This window comes from Podarcis filfolensis, assembly GCF_964270895.1.
Source record: "Podarcis filfolensis genome assembly, chromosome: 10".
In the NCBI taxonomy this organism is placed as follows: Eukaryota; Metazoa; Chordata; class Lepidosauria; order Squamata; family Lacertidae; genus Podarcis; species Podarcis filfolensis.
Window position 1 is genome coordinate 22,164,267 of NC_139612.1, and position 24,419 is coordinate 22,188,685.

Sequence of the window (24,419 nt, forward strand, 5' to 3'; positions counted from 1 at the left end):
CTGACTTTTAGAAGACATCTGAAGGCAGCCCTGTTTAGGGAAGTTTTTAATGTTTGATGTTTTATTCTGTTCTTAATCTGTTGGGAGCCACCCAGAGTAGCTGGGGAAACCCAGCCAGATGGGCGGGGTATAAATTTTAAATTATTGTTGTTATCGTTATTATTTAGCCATGCTAATGAGCAGGACATCCTGGATTTACAGAAGCCACCCCAGCTTCGGATGCCAATCCTAGATGTCCCTTTTTGGCTTCCTCTGCTTCCTCCTCCGCAGGCACTGCCTCTGCCGCATTCTCCCAGGAGCCAAAAGAACACAAAATCCAAAGATGTGTGTTTTTTGTGCCATGCTCTCCTATTCCTCTGGTGCTGCTTCTGGACGTAGGTGCGTGTGTGGCGCATGTGTGTGGGGTGGTGAACAGCAATGAGTAAGGGCAGCCAGTGGTAAGATGAGGGGGAAGGTGGTATGTAAGGGTGGCTGGTGGCAGGATGGTAAAGGGGTGGGGGGGAGAGGCAGCGACCGCAGTGTATAAAGGCAGCCGGTGGGGTGATGTTGTGGGAGGTCATGTCCCAATCTTCCCTCCCAGGAGGTTGGAGGGTATGTACTTAATATTAAGTATTGTTGCTAAATAATTACAAGTCAGGCTTTTTTTTTCCCAGCCAGAGCTCACCGGAACTCAGTTCCAGCACCTACTCAGGTGGGCGCCATTGCCATCATGCCACCATGAAAGGAGGCGTTCATGGTGATTTCCAGCACCTCTTTTTCTAGAAAAATAGCACCAAGAGACATTTCGAGAGATTTTCCCAAGCCAAACAAGTACAGCTGCTCATAGAGGTGCAAGTATAGCTGCTACATGAACATTTATAGGGAAGCCCAAGTTTAATTTCAATAGAATTACATTTCATTTGTGCCTTCCATAGTTGTACATTTCTATTTTACATGAAACGGGGAAGTTCAGATATTTTGTGGGCTTTTTTCTTTCTTGCTTATTTAGAGAGAAACCGTTTTGACTGCGAATGCTGCCACACCTAGGAATGTGATCACTGTGACCAAAAATTCTGAGAAAGTGTGTGGCCTATTTAAAGCAAAGGATACAAACTAGGAGTCCTACTCTTGCATTTAAAAAACACTAACAAAATTGCTCTTGGTGGGATAGATTACCATCTATTTTTTTTTTAACCAACTAAAGGCTTGGTCCCAGGGCGATATTTACAATGGTAGCAGCAGTTTTTATGTTTCAGGGATGTTTCAGTGTATTTTATTTTGATCACAATTGCCTTAGACCACTGCACTAAAACCAAAACAACCCATAGCTGTTGTTGGGGCCGGTTCCACGTGACTAGGCAAAACACCACAAAATGACGGAAATTTTTCTTATCATAGTAAAGGCAAAATGAGGCATTACCATCAACTCAGGCCTTTGCAATTACCACTCTGTGTTTAACTTAAGGACCAGAGTATCACTTAGCATATTTTAACCACACTGTTCCTTTAAAACCCTCATATATATGGATGGATTTACGGATTCTATTGCAAATGCCACACAAAGCAGGTTATCTTTGATTTGATAGTACCAGCAAAAAGCCTCAAACACACGGTTCTTCCCTAGATTTAATGTGCATGGGTGTAAAGCAATAGGCCAAAGATGAATAATCTATTTTTTTATTTTTAGTAGTAATGCCAACCGTCATGGTCTACCAAAGCGTGAAATCTCCCTTAGCAGCTAGCGACCATAAAGATTTAGGTTCTCAGCTGCATTATTTTTCTTCCTTTTAGAAATAAGTTCCACAAACTCACATATGCTGTGGCACAAGCTACTAGGATATTTCATCATTTATCACTGCCAGAGAATAAAATTTATTGCATTTTTTTTTAAAAAAATAATATATTCAGCACATGAACTTGAGCTTTATATCAATCCAATTGCACTCTGAGAATTTTTCATCATTCACTAACTTTATGCAAAATTTCTCCTGAGTAAGCACAGTGGACTTGTTTTAAAGAATTGCTATACAGTATTCATGAAACTCTTTTTCCCTAATGGCTTCCTTACTCAACAGATACCTTTAAAAACATTTCCTGCATGTAAAAATAACATGACTATACCAAGCATGCCTGCATTTTGTCATAAAAACCCAAATTACACATGACGGCTTTGAACAATTTCATACTAACCTCACAGACTAATGATAGCATGACATCTCAGTCACACGAAGTCCTCTTACCCTTGCCCTGGCAGAGGTAAGGGGCCTTAATGTAGTTTTAAATGTGATTTACATTCACTCTAAGGCCGTTTTACACTACGTGAAGTGCATAAAAGGCCTAATGTAACTATGAATCAGACTTCATAATTTAAAAATTATTTAGGGCCTGCTTTCCACCCCATTTAAGCCATGTGCACTTGCTTAAAGTGATTGTAAAAGCTTCCCCCTTTCAGAGAAGACAGATTTCCCTTCATGTTGTGCATCTATACATAACTGTAGGGTGCAAGGATTGTTCACTGGTCCTTCCTGAATTCACAACTGAGTTCTAATCCATTACAAAGGATGCATTTACCATTATCCTGCTATGTCTTGTCACCATAGGCTTTTTCTCTTTTGCTTCAATACAGATTACAACAGTTTGATAAGGTACAAATTTGACACAGATTCGTTTTCTATGTCGGGCTTGACTTGGATGCTATTTTAAGCACTTTTAAAAGCAAAACAGAAGTATGTTCGGTAGTTCAAAGGCTCCACTATTTATGCATTTATCCATCTAAAAACACCAATAGCAGTGAGCAGCAGAGACAAATATATCGAGTGAACGGTTGGTGTGTTTACGTGTGGGATTACAAGTGGCATGGCCGCTCTGTAAAACTAGACCTTCATAATTATGTCACACTTAATGCAAAATGATTTGGTTAAATGCAGAGGCAGCCTGTACAAATCTTGCAATGACCATAGCTAACTGAAAACAGCAATGGGCTACTAAGCTCTTTTCTCATTTGTGTAATTTAACTCTTGCTCACACTTTCCGCGTTCATGAATATTTTTTAACGGAAAGCAGCTTCTAGAGAGGCTCCCTTTCCTAGGGGCCAATCTGCAGGCTGTCTCTTTACTTAATGGGCAACAATACACAACCCAAATGTGTCAACAGAATTGACAGCTCCGTTATAGGGCTTCCATTGGGAACAGGGCTCCGTTGAGCCAGCCTCAGTACTGAGGTTCAAAAAAGTTAAACAAAAATTTATTAAAGATCTTCTTGGTTCACAAAAAAATGTGCATTGTTTCTCCCCCCCTCCAAATCATAAAGTCTTTTTTACGTTTGATGTGAGACATTATACAGAGTAATGTGGGGGAAGAAGAATGAGGGGAAAGAGAAGGGGAAGAGAGGATTGTGGTGGTAATATTTAGTATGTTTGTGTGGTTTTATGCCACTGTCACTTGAGTAGGTTCTCTATTCATTTATTGTTTGTGTGTGTACACATACATACACAAACACACATATATGTATAAATACACACATACATATATATTTCTTGGTGGTGAGAGAGGTTGGGGAGGCAGGGCGTGGTTGGTTATCTTTAGTTGGCTGCAGTGAGGTTTGTTTGTGGGGTAGGGTGATTGTTGGGTCAGGTCAGCCATATTGGTCCATGCGTACTCGTGACAGGTCTCTCCAGTGTTTCTGGCTGCTGAGAGTAGGTGGATTATGAGCTCTTTATAGTGTGCATGGGCATTATTATCTTGGAAGATGTTTAGTAGGGCCAGTTCTGAGGTGACTTCTAACAGGTGTTTAGTTATTTTGCTTGTTTGCAGTAGGACTGCTGTCCAGAAGTTGGATTTGGGGGCATTCCCACCACAAGTGGAGATACGTGCCTGTGGAGGTGCAGCCTCTCCAGCATTTTGGCGAGGTTCCTGGGTGTATCAGTGCCAGTTTCCATGGTGTTAGATATATATTTTTTTAAATTAAACAGAAAAGAAAGCCACTCTATATTAATGACTCTTGTTACCAAGAATGAGGAAGTCACTTCATTATGAGAAATCTAAAGTGAGAAAGATTCACCAATGTTCAAGTCCTAAATCGGTATGCAAAATAACTCTGGGAGTCATTCAGCATGTTCACACCTGACTTATTCCCATATTGATGCCGAAAGCCATAATTAGTTCACATAAATGAAAACTCTAACACGGTAAGTTGTCCCAGGGCAAAGTATGGAAAAACCACCTGTCACGCTTTACCCATTTTACTGAGATTTTTGTCCAGGCAAAACTTGACAAAGGCCTTCTCTCAATTTCTGTATTTTACCCTAACGGGCAAATAAAAGTTTGGAGGGTAGAGATTCCATTTAGAAACATGGCGGGAGGGCAGCAAGAGAGGATTAACCCTCTCCTCAATGCTGTAGCCCCAAATGTAATTTGAGAGAGACTGAAAATGCTTTTTCCTTCAGGCAGGGAAAAGCCCCACTGAAGAGATTTTGTGTTGGTGTGCCATAGTGTAAGAACATCTTATTCAAATAACTGGAGGGCATGTTTTAACTTGTGAAAAGGAAATCACAGAAGTGATACTTCATGTGTCCCACTGCAGTAGTTTTTTTTCTAGATCCTTCCAACCCACTCCCTGCTTGGGGTTGAACTGGCAAATCGCTGCTTCTTCTCTGGAAAGCTTTTCTCCAAAAAGGTTACGAGAGTTTGCCCAGAATTGTATACACTTATCATTACACCAGTCTACATTACACAGGGATTAATGAAAGAAAAAGATAGCTTTACCTGAGAAATTTTGGGTGCACATGTTTCCTGTGTCCAACTTCCTACAGTGCACTCAGATGACCGCACGCACTGGTCACCACACCAGCCGCAATTCATGAAGGAAGGCAGTCGAAGACACTGGCTACAGGTATTGACGTGAGAGCACCCTGGTCCAATTAGTGGGATCTTTGTTATCTAGTGACAGGAACGTTACATGAAAATCACCCCAAAACTGTATAGGTTAGTAGACAATGTATACACAGCTGAGGAGCCAGAAACACTTTTAAGTTACCCTGCCAATGATATGGCTGTTAACTTTTACAATATAGGCAGGCTCATATTCTTCAATAAACACTGAATGCACGATCCATCAGAAGACTGATGGATCGCAGAAAGGGAAGGGATTCTCTTGCTGCACACTATATGTAGGGCTGCTGATCAGTAAATCTAAACCACAACACATGAGAAGTATCCCTGTGTGTTCATGCACCCCTCCAAAAAATCCCTTGTTAAGTCTTTTTACTCACTTCTTTTTCACCTCTACAGTAATTGATCATCCAAGAAGCAGAAGGCATACTTGAAAGCAGCACTGAGTTGCTGTCTTAAAATAGGGAATAGGGGATTAAAAATGTGTTGAGTTCATTGCTTGAACAGACTGGGGTTGTTGTGGCTGTTATTTTTCAAGAACCTGAATCCATACCTTCAAGCACAGCTTTGGGTAATGTATGCTTGATTGTAAAGGCCAACTCCTAGTCTAGTTTTAAATGGCTAATGATGGCTAATTTGCCTCTCCTGTAAGGCAGGAATAATGCTACCTTCCTAGTCAGTGTCAATTAATTGGTGCCTGTAGAATTCCTAAAAGGATGGGGCGAACAACTATCAAGAATGATGAATTACACTAACATTTCTTCGCTTTAAACTCTCTTTCCAATAATAGAATATGTTTAATACCATTTAAGCTCAATACATTATCAACAAAGGTCATTTGAAACACCATTCTTTTACTTAAGTCATTGTGTATTTTTCTTCTCAACAGCTTGCACTAAAGAAAAAGGAAAGGTGTCAGCCCTACATTTACATTACTTTTCTTTTACTGGTTTTCCTCACAGGTCTTCTGCTCAAACAATTCCCTATATTCATTTACTTGATTTCTTAATGCAAAAATAAAAATAAAAAATCAAAGAAGCAAATAATGCACACAAGATTATGGAAAGGCTGCAAGGCGAACTCATTAGAACCTCAAAGAGTGCATTAAACAAGTTTAACCAATGTGGACTTTTGCAAAAGTGACTCTTAAATTGGTTTTTGCATTTCCACCTTTGTATTCAAATGTAAGAATGTGTTTATACTGGGCCTCTTCTATTCTTTATATTCCAGAATACAATGGCAGTATAACCTGTGGAAATGCCTTAAACCTGGACATAATTAGTTGGGGTTCAGATCCCAGCTGAGCCGCATAAAATGTGCTAGGTAAAATGGCTGCGGTTGAGGCTGTAGCTAGTCACACAATGGTAAGGCAGCAGCCCCTGCTTTGTGCAGCATGTTTCCTCACAGCTGAAAAAACAATAACACAGAGAGAGCTTTCCTCCCTATGCATATCTATGGAGTGATGTCTCCATTGACTTGCATGGGATGGGAGAAGATGCATCCCTGAAAAATGGTTAGTGAGGGGGATAAACCGCTCTCGGCCAAGAACCCTTAGGGCAACAGGCTCTTTGTCAGTGAGTGGGCATTTCCTCACAGAAGCTGATTTGGAGAGTACAGCTTTCTCACTCTGCCCATGCAATTACATGGTCGGATTCGACTGGACTTAACCGTCCAGGGGTCCTTTACCTTTACCTTTACCATGGAACACAAGGGAGCAAAGTTGCAACCTCCTCCAAATGGGTAGTGAGGAGAGGCTTTAAGAGCCTTGCAAGCTCCTTGTTGTGACTTTGTGGGTTCTGCTGTGCCGTTGGGGTGCATTATTTGGGGTACCAGCTTACACAACTGATGGACTGTAAAATGATAATAGGAGGCATGCTTATACAGTGGTACCTCGGGTTACAAACACTTCGGGTTACAAACTCAGCTAACCTGGAAATAGTACCTTGGGTTGAGAACTTTGCCCCAGGATAAGAACGGAAATTGCGTGGCAGCAGCAGCGGGAGGTCCCATTAGTGAAAGCGTGCCTCAGGTTAAGAATGGTTTCAGGTTAAGAACGGACCTCTGGAACGAATTAAGTTCGTAACCCGAAGTACCACTGTATAAAGGTATCCCTATAACCAAAAGATTATGAAATATTTACCCTATTCCCGGTGACCACCAGAATATAACCATCATCGCCTGGCAAATTCTTAATTAGAGAAACAGGATGGTGATCCAGTTGGAAATTTACATACGGTTCATAGTGTTCTGAACGAGAAATCACTATCTGAAAAAGAAAAAATTTAGAAAGCAAACAATTTATATTCATATTATGCAGAAATCCTGATCTACAATTATAGTTCCATTTGGTGACGGGGATACAAATACCAATCCATTATAAATGCACTTAGAACCAATGAGAAAACAACTTAAAATCAACAATGTTTTGAAAGACAATAGAGGTCAACATTTCTGCAAAAAAAAGTTGTATCACTTTTGGGAAACAAAAGACTTTAGACCGACAGCAATGAATTCTAAAAGTAACCCTAGACACTGAATTTTGGACCAGTTGGAAGTTTCTGAGTTGTCTTCAAGGGCAGCCCCATATAAAATGCACTGCAACAATCCAATCTGGAAGTTACTATAGCATGGAGTACCATGTCCAAATCATCTCTGTCTGAAAGCTGCAGCAGTTGGTGAACCAGCTGGAGCTGGAAATAACCACTCCCAGACAAAGAGGCCACCTGTCCTTTAATTGACAATGTTGGATCAGGGAGTACCCCCAACCTACGAACCTGCTCCTTCCAGGGGAATACAACCCCATCCAGAACAATCTGTGTTCCCACCTTCTGGACCAAGGAACTTGAAACACATAACACCTGTCCTTTCAAGATGCAATTTCAGGTTGTTGGCCTACATCCAAACACTTGTCTAGCACCTCAAGCCACCTCTCCTGATTCTGATGGCTAAGAGAAATAGATCTGGGTGTCATCCACATATGGGTGACACTTCACTCCAAAACTTCTGATGACAGCTCCCAGCAGTTTCCTATGGATGTTAAATAGCATTGGGGACAAGATGGAACCGTTTGCCACCCCTTAAAATGCACAGAAATACTGTTTTAGCTTTGTGCAGCTTAGTGTGTATGAGGCTAACCAAAACTGGCATGTAGAAGTCTTATTTTTAGATAAAGGTTAATAGCTATTACAGGGTGAAATAGTGTTCTCTTAAAAGTCAACTGTGGCAGAGTTGAATTCCTCAAGTAAAAAATTCTATGAAATCCCAGTTAACATCTTTGAATTACTTTGAAATAAACTTTTAAAAGACCAGTGCTGTATTCTCAGAGGGGTGGAATCCACTGGCTTTTAAAAAAATAGCTTTCTTGCCACATTTATGGGCAAATCTAAGTACAATTTTGTGGTCATCGTCTGGCTGTGCGGAAGAAGCAAAAACTCAGTGGAGATGTATAGTTTAAGCGGCATGCAACTTTGACTCAGTGTTTCAGACACGGTTTGCTTTTACAACCAGGAGAAAGTGTGAAAAAAACACACACACAAATAAACTGCAAAGCTGCGTGAAAAAACAGATTAATGTTGGTATTAGGGAGAGGTAAATCCACAGCTGCAAATACCTTTATAATGGATCATTAGCTGTGTTTTCTCTTGAATGCCCACTGCTACAAAATGCCAAGAATGCTTCCTCTTATTGCCAAATGTTATTTCTTGACTGAGCATGCGTTAACCCTCGAATTGCTTCTAGGATGCATCTTCAAAACCATGCCAGAACCATTTGGTCCTGTTTCCATGGTTCTAGAGAGCTGCCCAGTACTTCAGCAAGGATCCATTATCACTGAAACTGAAACCACAGCAAGTAAACAAGCTTTGTTCTGGCAATCCAGGCTGAAGACATTCCTTGCTACTAGTAAAAGTTGCAAGTGCTATAAACTCATTATTACCTTCGCTATGTTGAGGCCATTGCCACAACCTCTGAAATGCATTTTAGGGAAGCTGTTATAAGGGCTCATCCCTAAGGGCTTGTGCCACATTTTCTAGGCACAGATCTGGGATTTCCAGGTCAATGTCTGAATGGTGGGTTGTTGTTGTTTTTTTGTCCTAGCATATTCCCTGGGAAAACCTGCATTTTACTGCTGGATCGGAGAAAACGGTACCAAGTTATATTTCTTCTGAAGACCAATTGGGTCAAAACATGTCATATTAGGCTTTGACCTGAACTGAGGTCAATTTGTTACTGTACCATCACTGCAATCATTTATTTTGACTACATTTTCAGGTTGGATTAAAGTTTTGCTTCATTTCCCTATAATAATTAGAAGCATTTCACATTTTTTATTCTCACCAATGGGTTTAGTTTGGTTGGTTACGTGCAGCATATTTTCTTTATTAATTATTATATTTATATGCCACTTTTCCTCCAAGGAGCTCAGAATGGCATACGGAGTTCTCTTCCCTCCCCATTTTATTCTCACAATGAGGTAGGTTGGGCTGAGACAATGTGACTGGCCCAGTGTCACCCAGTGAGATTTATGACAGGGATCTAAACCTAGATCTCTCTCTAAAAAAGGTAAAGGTAAAAGACCCCTGGACAGTTGTTTGTTGTTTAGTCGTTTAGTCGTGTCTGACTCTTCGTGACCCCATGGACCAGAGCACGCCAGGCACTTCTGTCCTCTACTGCCTCCCCCAGTTTGATCAAACTCATGCTGGTAGCTTCAAGAACACCATCCAACCATCTCATCCTCTGTCGTCCCCTTCTCCTTGTGCCCTCCATCTTTCCCAACATCAGGGTCTTTTCCAGGGAGTCTTCTCTTCTCATGAGGTGGCCAAAGTATTGGAGCCTCAGCTTCACGATCTGTCCTTCCAGTGAGCACTCAGGACTGATTTCCTTCAGAATGGAGAGGTTTGATCTTCTTGCAGTCCATGGGACTCTCAAGAGTCTCCTCCAGCACCATAATTCAAAAGCATCAATTCTTCGGCGTTCAACCTTCTTTATGGTCGAGCTCTCACTTCCATACATCACTACTGGGAAAACCATAGCTTTTGGCAAGGTGATGTCTCTGCTTTTTAAGATGTTGTCTAGGTTTGCCATCGCCTTTCTCCCAAGGAGCAGGCGTCTTTTAATTTCGTGACTGCTGTCACCATCTGCAGTGATCATGGAGCCCAAGAAAGTAAAATCTCTTACTGCCTCCATATCTTCCCCTTCTATTTGCCAGGAGGTGATGGGACCAGTGGCCATGATCTTCGTTTTTTTGATGTTGAGCTTCAGACCATATTTTGCGCTCTCCTCTTTCACCCTCAATAAAAGGTTCTTTAATTCCTCCTCACTTTCTGCCATCAAGGTTGTGTCATCTGCATATCTGAGGTTATTGATATTTCTTCCGGCTATCTTAATTCCGGCTTCGGATTCATCCAGCCTAGCCTTTCGCATGATGAATTCTGCATATAAGTTAAATAAGCAGGGAGACAATATACAGCCTTGTCGTACTCCTTTCCCAATTTTGAACCAATCAGTTGTTCCATATCCAGTTCTAACTGTAGCTTCTTGTCCCACATAGAGATTTCTTAGGAGACAGATGAGGTGATCAGGCACTCCCATTTCTTTAAGAACTTGTCATAGTTTGCTGTGGTCGACACAGTCAAAGGCTTTTGCATAGTCAATGAAGCAGAAGTAGATGTCTTTCTGGAACTCTCTAGCTTTCTCCATAATCCAGCGCATGTTTGCAATTTGGTCTCTGGTTCCTCTGCCTCTTCTAAATCCAGCTTGCACTTCTGGGAGTTCTCGGTCCACATACTGCTTGAGCCTTCCTTGTAGAATTTTAAGCATAACCTTGCTAGCGTGTGAAATGAGTGCAATTGTGCGGTAGTTGGAGCATTCTTTGGCACTGCCCTTCTTTGGGATTGGGATGTAGACTGATCTTCTCCAATCCTCTGGCCACTGCTGAGTTTTCCAAACTTGCTGGCATATTGAGTGTAGCACCTTAACAGCATCATCTTTTACAATTTTAAATAGTTCAGCTGGAATACCATCACTTCCACTGGCCTTGTTATTTGCAGTGCTTTCTAAGGCCCATTTGACTTCACTCTCCAGGATGTCTGGCTCAAGGTCAGCAACCACACTACCTGGGGTGTACGAGACATCCATATCTTTCTGGTATAATTCCTCTGTGTATTCTTGCCACCTCTTCTTAATGTCTTCTGCTTCTGTTAGGTCCTTACCACTTTTGTCCTTTATTATGGTAATCTTTGTACAAAATGTTCCTTTCATATTTCCGATTTTCTTGAACAGATCTCTGGTTCTTCCCATTCTGTTGTTTTCCTCTATTTCTTTGCATTGCTCGTTTAAGAAGGCCTTCTTGTCTCTCCTTGCTATTCTTTGGAAATCTGCATTCAATTTCCTGTATCTTTCACTATCTCCCTCGCATTTTGCTTGCCTTCTCTCCCCGGCTATTTGTAAGGCCTCATTGGACAGCCACTTTGCTTTCTTGCATTTCTTTTTCATTGGGATGGTTTTAGTTGCTGCCTCCTGTATAATGTTGCGAGCCTCCACCCATAGTTCTTCAGGCACTCTGTCCAGCAAATCTAAATCCTTAAACCTGTTCCTCACTTCCACTGTGTATTCATAAGGGATTTGGTTTAGATTGTATCTTACCGGCCCAGAGGTTTTTCCTACTTTCTTCAGTTTAAGCTTGAATTTTGCTATAAGAAGCTGATGATCTGAGCCACAGTCAGCTCCAGGTCTTGTTTTTGCTGACTGTATAGAGCTTCTCCATCTTTGGCTGCAGAGAATATAATCAATCTGATTTCGATGTTGCCCATCTGGTGATGTCCATGTGTAGAGTCGTCTCTTGTGTTGTTGGAAAAGCGTGTTTGTGATGACCAGCTTGTTCTCTTGACAGAACTCTATTAGCCTTTGCCCTGCTTCGTTTTGATCTCCAAGGCCAAACTTGCCAGTTGTTCCTTTTATCTCTTGATTCCCTACTTTAGCATTCCAATCCCCTATAATGAGAAGAACATCCTTCTTTGGTGTCACTTCTATAAGGTGTTGTAAGTCTTCATAGAATTGGTCAATTTCAGTTTCTTCAGCACCAGTAGTTGGTGCATAAACTTGGATTACTGTGATGTTAAAAGGTCTGCCTTGGATTCGTATCGAGATCATTCTATCATTTTTGAGATTGCATCCCAGTACAGCTTTCACCACTCTTTTGTTGACTATGAGGGCCACTCCATTTCTTTTACGGGTTTCTTGCCCACAGTAGTAGATATGATAGTCATCCGAACTGAATTCGCCCATTCCCGTCCATTTTAGTTCACTGATGCCCAGGATGTCAATATTTATTCTTGCCATCTCATTTTTGACCACATCCAACTTACCCAGGTTCATGGTTCTTACATTCCAGGTTCCTATGCAATATTTTTCTTTACAGCATTGGACTTTCCTTTCGCTTCCATGCATATCCGCAACTGAGCGTCCTTTCGGCTTTGGCCCAGCCACTTCATCAGCTCTGGATCTACTTGTACTTGTCCTCCGCTCTTCCCCAGTAGCATGTTGGACACCTTCTGACCTGAGGGGCTCATCTTCCAGCGTCATAACTTTTATATGCCTGTTGTCTTTGTCCATGGAGTTTTCTTGGCAGGGATACTGGAGTGGCTTGCCGGTTCCTCCTCCAGGTGGATCACGTTTGGTCAAAACTCTCCACTATGACCTGTTCATCTTGGGTGCCCTGCTCGGCATAGTTCATAGCTTCTCTGAGTTATTCAAGCCCCTTCGCCATGGCAAGGCAGTGATCCATGAAGGGGCAGTGATCCATGAAGGGGACCTGGACAGTTAAGTCCAGTCAAAGGCAACTATGGGGTTGTGGTGCTCATTTTGCTTTCAGGCCGAGGGAGCCAGCGTTTATCCACAGACAGCTTTCCGGGTCATGTGGCTAAAGGGCTTTTGGCGCAACGGAACACCATGATGGAAACCAGAGCACACAGAAATGCTGTTTATCTTCCCGCCACAGCGGTACCTATTTATCTACCTGCATTGGTGTGCTTTCGAACTGCTAGGTTGGTAGGAGCTAGGACAGAGCAACGGGAGCTCACCCCGTCGTGGGGATTTGAACCACTGACCTTCCGATCGGCAAGCCCAAGAGGCTCAGTGGTTTAGACCACAGCTCCACCTGCGTCCCTGATCTCTCTACACCACAATGACTATTAACCTTTCCTGAATTGTATAAACAAGACCTTGACAAGCATCCATCCAAAAAAAGTTTAGCTTCATTCTCCCACCCCACCCCCAGAGTAAATACTATAGTGCAAGAAATACAGACCAAACTTTCCTGATTAAATGGCTGAGTTAGATTTATAATGCTGAGTTAGATTTATAATGCTGGCTCTGCTGATAGATGGATTTTAACATTAAAATATAATCACAGATGAATGTGTAGTGGCTTTCTACAGCAACTCAGGATATTTCAGTAATTGCTGTCTATGGCGATGGCAAGTACTGAATATACAAGATCAAGAGATTAATGTCTCATTTATACTGGAAGTGAGTATTCAGCTTGAAGTACATGGCTACCAGATAAATTCAGTCAAGCATTTCTTTTTCACACTACCAATTGATCCCAATATAGTCAGAAGTCTCAAATACCAGTTAAATGACACCCAAGTCTGCATATTAAGACTGTAATTATTTCCGTGAAAATGAATGCAGTAACTTTTTTTTTTATCACAGTGGGGGTCAGCGTTGGTGCCTATTAAAGCTGTGTTATTCAGTATGCATCTCAAAGATGATTTCTCCAAAACCAGGAGGCTTGCTTGAAACTAAACCAAGTTCTGCCTTATTATTTTTCTACGGCTGTCTGGCAGGTGTAAGCCATCATCCAGAACAGAAATGCCCAAAGCCAACTTTGCTGTATTTTCACATCATTTTTAGCCTACCCTTGTAAAAAGAGCATGTAAGTATCTTTAAAATACTGTATAACGTTTTAATTCATTGAGTATAATAGATAGAGGTTTAAATATACTTTTCCCAAGAAACCGGAAGCATTTTTGCTTGGTTTGATGGGAGAAGAAATTGCAAAGGTAGATCAAAGATTATTTATGTATGCCAGAACAGCGGCAAGAACTTTATATATATAATATAATAATAATTCATTATTTATATCCCGCCCATCTGGCTGAGTTTCCCCAGCCACTCTGGGCGGCTCCCAATTGAGTGTTAAAAACAATACAGCATTAAATATTAAAAACTTCCCTAAACAGGGCTGCCTTCAGATGTCTTTTAAAAATAGGATAGCTGCTTATTTCCTTGACACCTGATGGGAGGGCGTTCCACAGGGCAGGTGCCCAAAGGTGGAAATTACAGGAATTACCAACAATTGAGGAGTGGCAGATGAAGATGATGGACTATGCGGAGTTGGCCAAGCTGACTGGTAGGATCCGGAACCAAGGCAACCAGAAATTTATTTGGTATTTGAATGATCATTGTAAAAATGTGAAGACACTAGCAGGATTGAAATAAATCTTGCAACGAAATGTAAAAATAGTATCTGACCATGGAGAAGAGAGGACTTTAAGTATAAAGAAGGACAGAAACTGACAGTTAAAGTGTGCATACAATCTATTTGGAAATAAAAAAACCAGTTGAAGGGATGGAGGGAAGTCATGAGCTCGGCAGAGCAAAAAGTATATGACTTGTTATTGCAGTGTTGGTATATTTTATGTTTAAAAAAGAAAATAATAAAAAATTATATATAGATAGTGAGATAGAGATATAGTATAATAGATGCACTTTGGAGACTCTCACCTTTTCTATTTTAACAAGGAATTATCTCAAAACAATTGCTTGGTTTCCCTACCACATACCCTTAAACCTATTGGATTGCTCGATACCCCACTTACTTGAACTAACTTTGCCACCACTGGGTTGAATCCAATACTGCCCGCTCAGTAGAAGCAAGGCTCTTTGATCCAGAAGAAGCTTCCATCAGTGGGAACTTCTGATGACATTAATACCCTTGTATCAGTATGCAAAGGCCAGTGATATTAGTTTGTATTATTGTTGTTGCTGCATTTATATCCCACCTTTCTCTCCAAGGAGTTTGAGGTGGTACACATGGTTTCCCCCCTCCTCGCAACATCCCTGTGAGATACGGTAGGTTAAGAGGCAGCAACAGGTCCAAGGTGAGCTCCCTGCCCAAGTAGGGACTTGAACCCTAGTTTCCTAAGTCCTAGTCCAACACTCTAACCACTACACCACACTGGCTCTCCAAGATCGACAGCAATAAATTGTGTATAACCTTGTAAAAAATAGATTCTGGTTTATGAAGCCATAGTGAGTACCACGGACACATGCTCTTCCCTTTCTCCTCCTCTTCTTCCATGGCGTGCCAGGTCTGGCATAGTTAGCATTAATTCAGAGTTTCCGGTTATATCCAAACTGGGGAACCATGGCTTAATGTTGGTTAACAGAACAAGGTTGTAGTACAGAATCTGACCGACATTAACTGGAGTCCCCCAGTTCAGACATAACAGGAAACTCTTGGTTTCATGCAACTCATGATCTCCATGATAAAACCTGAACATGGTGGAAATAAAGAGAAGTACATGGCTATGTTTAACACTGTTAAACATGCTTATAAACCATGGTTTATAAAGCGTGGGTTAGTGGCCTAATGTTGTTGTTTAGTCGTTAAGTCGTGTCCGACTCTTCGTGACCCCATAGACCAGAGCACACCAGGCACTCCTGTCTTCCACTGCCTCCAGCAGTTTGGTCAAACTCATGCTGGTAGCTTCGAGAACACTGTCCAACCATCTCGTCCTCTGTCGTCCCCTTCTCCTTGTGCCCTCAAATGTAGCCTGGCTTATTGTGGGAATTTTTGTATCAGACTAACCAGCTGGAAAAAGGGTTCAAGGTGTCTATTTCTGGTGCAAGTCATCATATTTCTATAACTTCCATAAACCACGCTCAACTTTCACCCACTGATAATATAGCTTTATGTCCATAATATTGCTAGTTGTGACAGCATCATTCTTTCTAACCAAACCACTGCTGAGAAATACCCAATTCACTTTGCACCCAACAGCTGTAGTTAAAGGCTACATTCCCAGCCACACATCAAAAACAGTCACAACAGTAAGAGGCAGAAACAGCTGCAAACTCTGGGTTGGGGGAAGGAGAAAAACTTGCAGAGAGCTTGTCATCCAGCTTTCAGAGGAAGTAAAGCCATTTTTCTTTCTTTTCTCATGCGTGACAGCTGTCTTAGCAGGAAAAAAAATTATTAGCAGTCTGTTTTGTAACAGAAACTCAACAATATTTAATGAACTCTGAAATCAAGGATATTCAGGGACCAACACAAAGTTTAACACTTTGGTGTAGCCAAAACAATGTGTTTGACTGGGCTGCAAGTTCTCCAGTAGAGCAAGATTATCCCCTTCTCCCCATATCATTACTCTCTTTAAAAGAGGGGGAAAGACTAAGATTTTTATCTGCACTCTAAAGACAAAATCCATTTCCAAGTCTAATACTTAATTGCCTGAAGTAGTTAGGATGATAAACTCTACACTTTCTTCTCAGCTGATAAAGTGGTTTGATCTTCAAAATAAACTACAAGACAGTAATTGAAAAGGATACCTCTTCAGTAGCTCAGTATGTGTTACATTGCTGTATACAAGCCCTCAGGACCAATACAGAAAAAACAGTAAGAGACAGAACCCAAGTTGTTTTTGTTTTCCTCCAAACAGATGCATTAATCTTTGTTCAATCTGCCTGATTTGCAGGGAGCGGTGGGAGCAGTAAATATGTATGTTACATACTCCGCTAACCCAGAAATAGTGCTTCAGGTTAAGAACTTTGCTTCAGGTTGAGAACAGAAATCATGCTCTGGTGGCGCGGCAGCAGCAGGAGGCCCCATTAGCTAAAGTGGTGCTTCAGGTTAATAAAAGTTTCAGGTTAAGTATGGACCTCCGGAACGAATTAAGTACTTAACCCGAGGTACCACTGTATTTATATTAACAGTATTTTGATGTATATGTTGTTACTAGGCACTAAAGGCAGGCCATGTGTTCTGTACTGTGGAACGTGTCAGCTCTTGGGCTGAGCAATGAGAAGAAATGGGGGAAGGCTCTGTGGGTTACTGCAATACGATATTAAAGATAACTTGCTCTGTAACTCAACCCAGCCTAATTCAGGGGATATGACTATTTCTACTAATGGCACAATGTATTTTATACAATCACATTCCTTTTGCTCCCTTGGCTGGCCTTACAAAAGGAAACGTGCTCTGGAAGCATTGTCCTAGATTTTTTTTTTTATGTTTCATGTGATGGGGGCAAAATGCTGAGTGAAATGATCTAGCATAAGAAATGAATGAATAATAAGGCCATTATAAAGCAGAAACATCTATCTATTTGTACTCCTATCAAAAACACTCTGTGTTGAAGCACAAAAATTTGCAGAAGGCTAAGAGGAACTTGCAAGAAGAAATGATTTTGCTATCACTAACATTTTCCTTATAGCCAACCCTTTGCTATTTTCCTCACCTCAAGGTTTCAGAAACTCTGAAAATGAAATTCAAGCTTTCTTTTGCTACTGGCCTAGACATTTGCATGAAATAAGCGAGTACCATTATAGAATATTTTATTGGGGGGGGGGAAACAGGTCGGAAATAACTGAAAGACCATCTCCTTCCCTAAAGACCCTCTTGGGTGCTGAGATCAGCAAAGGGGGCCTTTCCAGCACTAAGAAGATACTGATCTATTTATAAGACACTGCTTTATGACCCAGCAGCAAAGGCAGGAGCACTGGCTGCTGAAATGAATAGATCAGTGCTACGCAAGGTGGTGGTCTCTATTGGCTGTTTCTCCATATCAGCTCCACCACAGCACAGGTTGAGTGGGTTTATTTAGGGACCAAATATGCTACTGGTTCCTGACACATGGGTGGGTGTGGGGTGAGAAGACTGCTGGTTCAACATCAGATAGCTCGAGAAGCACTAGAGTAGATGGTGATAATAACTATATAAACAATGCAGACAAAATAAAGTCATCACCCTATACGAAATGAATTACTGGTTATAAATTGAGTGAGAAAGACTTCAGAGAAGGAAAAAGAAAAGCATGCATAATAGCAGTAGCAGATTAAAACTGCTGAGCAGCATTCCCAACATCTCCAGTTAAAGCAGTGTTTCCCAAACTTGGGTCTCCAGCTGTATTTGGACTACAACTCCCATCATCCCTAGCTAGCAGAACCTGTGGTCAGGGATGATGGGAGCTGCAGTCCAAAAACAGCTGGAGACCCAATTTTCGGAAACACTGAGTTAAAGCATTGGGGAGACGACCATACAGCTACTACAAGGCTAGATGCATCAATGATTCCACTCAATGTAATAACCCTAGGGAACAAATCTCTCTCTTTTTTTTAATTTTTAACTATTAATTCTTTATTGATTAAAAGATTTGCATGTCTATACAAACATTATGTACTATCTCTTAACAGGTTAAAAAAAAAAAGAAAATTATAGAAAGTAGAAAATTTATAAAGAAAAAAGAAGTAACAAAGATAAGAAACAAAGAAATCAATTTTTAAGTTATTTACATAGTAAAAGTACTCATCAGCACAATTCTTCCCATCCTTCTCATTATACTGTTTGATATAACATTCTTCTTTACACAGGTTTACATTGTATAATATCATTTCTTTCTGCTTTGTATACATTCCTTTGATCTTTTTCTTTACAAATATCACTCAATTTCTGCTAATATGGAGTTATTTGTACAATAAAGTTTTGCGTAATTCTTAAATATTCTCCATTCTCTAGTTGTTTTCTGTTTCGATATTCCTCTAACTGATCCCGTCAGTTTTGCTAATTGTAGATATTCTAACATAACCCTAGGGAGCAAATCTAACATGGAGGGAGATCAAGGTGTCAGAGAAAGCAACTCAGAAACCCTAGCATCCAGATTTGATCCCACTTTGTTTTCTTCTAATTCCCATTTAACCTATATCTATATATTCTTTTGACATTCATTTACATTGTCTTTCATTCCCAGCAAAGTGAAGCTTCCCTCCCTTCCCTCCCATCCCTCGACCCTTACTGCACAGGGTGAAGTTCAAGTGAGAAGGAAAAATCACAATCAATATTCCTTACCTGAATGAAGCGGCCTTCATATGTGCCTAGATTTGCGATGGTAAGCACCCCCTGGGTGAAGACAGATATAGATGTCAACAAGACTGTGCTGAACTGCTCGTCAAATAAGTCAACCCGCTGCAAAGGTATTGTAACCTCCACCCCATACTCGTCATCCTGTGCTCCACAATAGGTGGTGTTTCTCGAAAATGTCTGTAAGGAAAGCAGAAATGTGTTCAGCAAGTGACACGGGAGATGTACACACTACCCCATTGCCAGAAAGGAAAAGTCACTTTAAAAGTTGGCAGCTGTTTTCTTACATCTTTGCATCATCATACTATATACAATAAGAACGCAAAACAAGAAACGGATTTTTTTCTTACAGAAGCATCTCTTACACCATGGGTAGGCAAATTAAGCCCCGAGGGCCGGATCCAGCCCAATCACCTTCTAAATCCGGCCCGTGGATGGTCCAGGAATCAGCATGTTTTTACATGAATAGAACGTGCCCTTTTATTTAAAATGCACCTCTGGGTTATTTGTGGGGCCTGCCTGGTGTTTTTACATGAGTAGAATGTGTGTTTTTATTTAAAATGCATCTCTGGGTTATTTGTGGAGCATAGGAATTCATTCATCCCCCCCCTCAATATAGTCTGGCCCCCCACAAGGTCTGAGGTACAGTGGATAGACCCCCTGCTGAAAAAGTTTGCTGACCCCTGTTTACACCAATTACATTTATTCTCATTCTCATTTTATTTTCATCCTGTCATTTCCAATATACCATTTTCTGCTTAAACTGAAGTATTTTGCATTCACACACCCCATGGAGAAGTTTATGCCCACCTTACCTAGCAGATTAAAAAAACCCAACACTGATGGTTTTATTTTATTTTAATTTTTAAAATGAAAGTGTGGTTTCTATGGCTTCTTATTAGAAAATGTCTGCAGATGGCAAATGATGTCATTAGACCTAGACATTTGCTTTTAAAAGAGAAAAGGTGTTGCTTTTGTCACCTAAAATCCTTCAGCCCAGGCAAAAATGCTGTAAGAACTGTGTGTTGTTCACACAGTTTCTAATAATTATTACCGTTGGGCCCTAATTGAACTTGTCTCTGCATTTTGAACTGCTTTAATTTTCCTCTGTAGATCTGGCATTAGGGGATCAGGACTTGATGGCAGTTAGCCATTGATCGGCTGCTCCTAGGTAAATTTTTAAAATTCTGTTTAGGCCAGATTTCCCTCAAATACCTCTGGACTTGTTCTTTATCATGTTGAGTTGCAGCCTTGCACTGTCTCCCAACCCATTAGTCTTACCTTAGTCCCTTTGGTTCAAGTTTCCATTTGTCCTTCTGTAATACAGTGGTACCTTGGGTTACAGATGCTTCAGGTTACAGACGCTTCAGGTTACAAACTCCGCTAACCAGGAAGTGGTTGCTCCAGGTTAAGAACTTTGCCCCAGGGTAAGAACGGAAATCGTGCACCAGCGGCAGCAAGAGGCCCCATTAGCACGCCTCAGGTTAAGAACCATTTCAGGTTAAGAACAGACCTCTGGAATGAATTAAGTTCTTAACCTGAGGCACCACTGTATATAAGTATTTGATAATCTGAGTGTATGAGTGTTAGCTGTTCAGGTTGTGTTCTCAATAAAGCTGAAGACTGATTTACATGAAAGTGTGGCTTGGATGAGGGCTTAGTTGACTCAAGAAACACATAACGTAACGTATTGAATATGGAGCAATTACATATTGGGCTATATGAACTACTATATTACAGTATTGCCTGGCGAGTCCAATTCCCTTCTGTAGCAATAACATATTCAAATGTATTATTTGTACATGTCTATTATACTTTAAATTACATGAAACTCAGAGGGTCTTAGGGTCCCAAGAGGCAAAAATAGATAGAGAAACTAAGTAAATTTAATTAGGCTGAGAATATTTTGGTGTCCCATTGTTTAAAATTTATACTTGCCAATGCAGTTTTGTATCGTCATAACTATTACCAAAAATAGATTGTTCATTTTAAATCTTCTAATTCATTGAGAGAAAATGCATGTATTCCTTTTCTGGGGAATTGCTCCCAGAACAATGTACTTAGAGAAACAGCATATCTATGTTGTATTGACAGTTCAATGATAATCTGTCAACTGAAAATTCAGTTACTATTGATGCTTCATCTTCTATATCAGATAATAAATATGGGCCATTTAGATGTCAATAAGCAATTTAATATGGCTTATTGTAGGTTTCTATTGCATGATATTAAATGAAGCGATACGCAGTGAGAATAGACACAATAAAATATGGTTGTCTTCTAGAATCAATACTTTGCTGTTTTTTTCTTCATTGTTCAACATTAACTTTAAGGGTTTTTTAAAAAAATTAAAGGTAGATTATGTCATGACTGACTGCTTATTGAAATAGTAACGGAGATGTGTCCTTTGATTTCTGCAAAAGGCCTTTAAATAACAAGCCAAAATAAGGATAATAAAAATGTTGTCATTTTTAAATCAAATTTTTCAAATGTTAATTTCCATCAACCTTACTTCACCTTGTCAAGAGTGCAAGGTGACATCAGATCATCAGGAGGCTAGAGATAAATCTATCGAACTATTTGCTATATTTTTGCAATAGTTTTTGCATCCAGCAACATTGTGTATTGGACTAAGACATATTGCTACCTATTATTTTGGGTTCAACTACTTTTAACTTCCTCCTGCTACATTTCTCATTACTGAAATACAAAGGCAAGTTGCACAAAAAAGTGTTCAAGCGTTATGCTTACATGCTATAGTAAGATTTCTAACAACAACATCCAAAAAGGAAACTAAGGCACAGAACCCTTGAAATTTAATAATATTTAACATTGGTATAGAGAGACGGCAAGAGCTGGACTACCTGGGAAAGTAATGGACTTTCCGTCACTGGAGGTTTTTAAACAGAGGGTGGATGGCCATCTGCCAGGACTAATTTAGCTGTGATTCCTGAATTGCAGGGGTTTGTACTAGATGATCCTTGGGGTCACTTTCAACCCCACAGTTCTGTGACTCTACATATTATTGTTGCTGTTTTCTTGGAAATTGTTAGAAATCTCAATAGAGAAAAACATCATTAAAAACAACACTTTTTTAAAAAAATGCAGCTATCTCTAACTCCTAAAGGCCAAAAATCTATTTATATACTATATAATCTTATCAGGTAGCCCAGGCTTAGGCAAACTCGGCCCTCCAGATGTTTTGGGACTACAACTCCCATCATCCCCAGACAACAGGACCAGCCGTCAGGGATGATGGGAGTTGTAGTCCCAAAACATCTGGAGGGCCGTGTTTGCCTGCCTCTGAGGTAGCCAATCTGGATAACTGTGTTACTAATTTTTTAAGAGGCACCTCTGACTTTAACTCTTAAGGACATAGTTTAGCTTGCCTCGCCACACCTCTAACTCACTAAATTACTATTTACTTGGCTGACAATATGGAAAAATGTCATTATCTCTGGATTAAATGCTCATATATCTGACGCCAGATTCCAGTGACAAATCTCACAAATATTGTAGCTCAGCAAGAGCCCTATTGGTATGTGACTGGGCATTTCAACTTTCTTCCATGTACATGAGTGAAAGTACAAAGTCTATTTGTGACTCATTCGGTGGGCGGGGGGATGTATCTGATGTACATCAGAATTGGAATGCGATGAGGTTTAGGCAATTATTTAATCCATGTCCGAACTTAGTGTGAAGTCAAATTGTATCTTGCTTGCTCATACAGTAATTTGTGGCTAGTTGGAGTAACTCTGTACCATGATGTGGGTCTTCTGTTTTTTGTTGTTTTTTTAAAAAACCAAACACTTGTGGAGCTGTGGTGGAACAACCAAGTGTGCTCTCTCTGCTGATTCTAAGCTCTGAGAGAGTATGTAGGGAAAGAAGTGATGATCTCCCAGATATTTGGGGCCCAAGTCATTTGTTTATTTATATAAGTATTTATATACCACTAAATTGCAAAACATATCAAAGCAGTATCGTTACTTTCTGGAAACAGACCTGGAGGTAGGAACAGAACCGGTGAAGTACTATGCCTCCATCCTTGAGTCACTGCAGAAGGATACGATTGTACCCTTGAATGAAGGGCGGCATATAAATTTAACAATTAATAAATTTTTGAAAAAGTATCAAAAGCCACTGAGAGGTTAATGAACACAAGCAGAGTCACACTCCCTCCTTCTCTCTCCCATTGCATGTCATCAAAGGCAGCTTTAGTGTTATGACCAGACCTAAAGTTGGACTGATATGGATCCAGATAGTTAACATCCACCAAGCTTGCCTGAAGCTGGACCAACAATACCATATTGAGCACATTGCCCCATAAAGGGATGTTTGCAACTGGGCCATAGTTGATTCACACACATCCAGGTCTAGGGAGGCCCTCTTAAGGAGGGGATGCATGACCACCACCTCCTCTTTCAAGGTAGAGGTGGTAACTCGCCCTCCTCCAATGAATCACTGATCACTCCGTGGACACACCCAGTCAATCCTTTATAGCTAGCTTTAGGAAGTCAAGATGGGCAAGGGGCAAGAGGTGGCTGCGCTCTTCAGACAGCTTGTCTTTGATCTCAGACTGCAGTAATCAAAACGGATCACATGGAACAGGCAGTGCAGAAGAACTGCACCTATCATATAGCTATAATGGGAGGACTAATTCTCATCATAGATTCAAGCTGGAATCTGAAATTTCAGTTAGTTACAGAAACTTGAGTTTGACACTTTGCTGAAATCGACTTTCTACTGGTGATCAATCCATAGTTGTTGGGGGGGTTATGATATTCAATGCAGTTTGGAATTTTGAATGCATTTGTATTTGTATACTATAGGTGGTATTTGGGTATATTTGAACCTGATGAAAACAGCTACAAATTTTTCTCCTAAGTAACGTGGTCTGCACAAATTCAACCTGTTGGCTTAATAGCATACATTTTATATTGTGATGAAGAAAAGTTGTATGAAACCCCACCCCCATATATACCGTATTTTTTGCTCTATAAGACTCATTTTTTCCCTCCCAAAAAGTAAGGGGAAATGTGTGTGCGTCTTATGGAGCGAATGCAGGCTGCGCAGCTATCCCAGAAGCCAGAACAGCAAAAGGTATTGCTGCTTTCACTGCACATCGATCCCTCTTTCTGTTCTGGCTTCTGAGATTCAGAATATATATTTTTTTGTTTTCCTCCTCCAAAAATTAGGTGCGTCTTGTGGTCTGGTGCGTCTTATAGAGCGAAAAATACGGTATATTGGCAAGCTTAACTGACAGGTTGTATCCAACAATGTAGTGCAAGGGCTTCCATCTGTGAAATGGACTTCCTCTCTTCTCCCCCCAGATTTGAGGTACCTTGGGCTAGTCAGCAACTCTCAGCCCAAGGTTACTCAGAGAGTTTTGTGGCTAAGCAGAGATTTTAATC

General features: G+C 40.6%; 1 protein-coding gene across 4 annotated transcripts in view; it reads right to left on the reverse strand.

Annotated features, from left to right (window-relative positions):
- The window catches only part of MET (MET proto-oncogene, receptor tyrosine kinase), a 97,537-nt gene that overhangs the window by 37,340 nt on the left and 35,778 nt on the right, over positions 1–24,419 (reverse strand). For all 4 annotated transcript variants that reach the window (XM_083574320.1, XM_083574317.1, XM_083574319.1 and 1 more), the window contains 3 exons: positions 18,997–19,188; positions 7,009–7,134; positions 4,743–4,916 (listed from right to left, as the gene is read on the reverse strand). In XM_083574320.1, the coding sequence (XP_083430446.1) occupies positions 4,743–4,916; positions 7,009–7,134; positions 18,997–19,188 (492 nt within the window). The remainder of the gene's footprint in view (positions 1–4,742; positions 4,917–7,008; positions 7,135–18,996; positions 19,189–24,419) is intronic.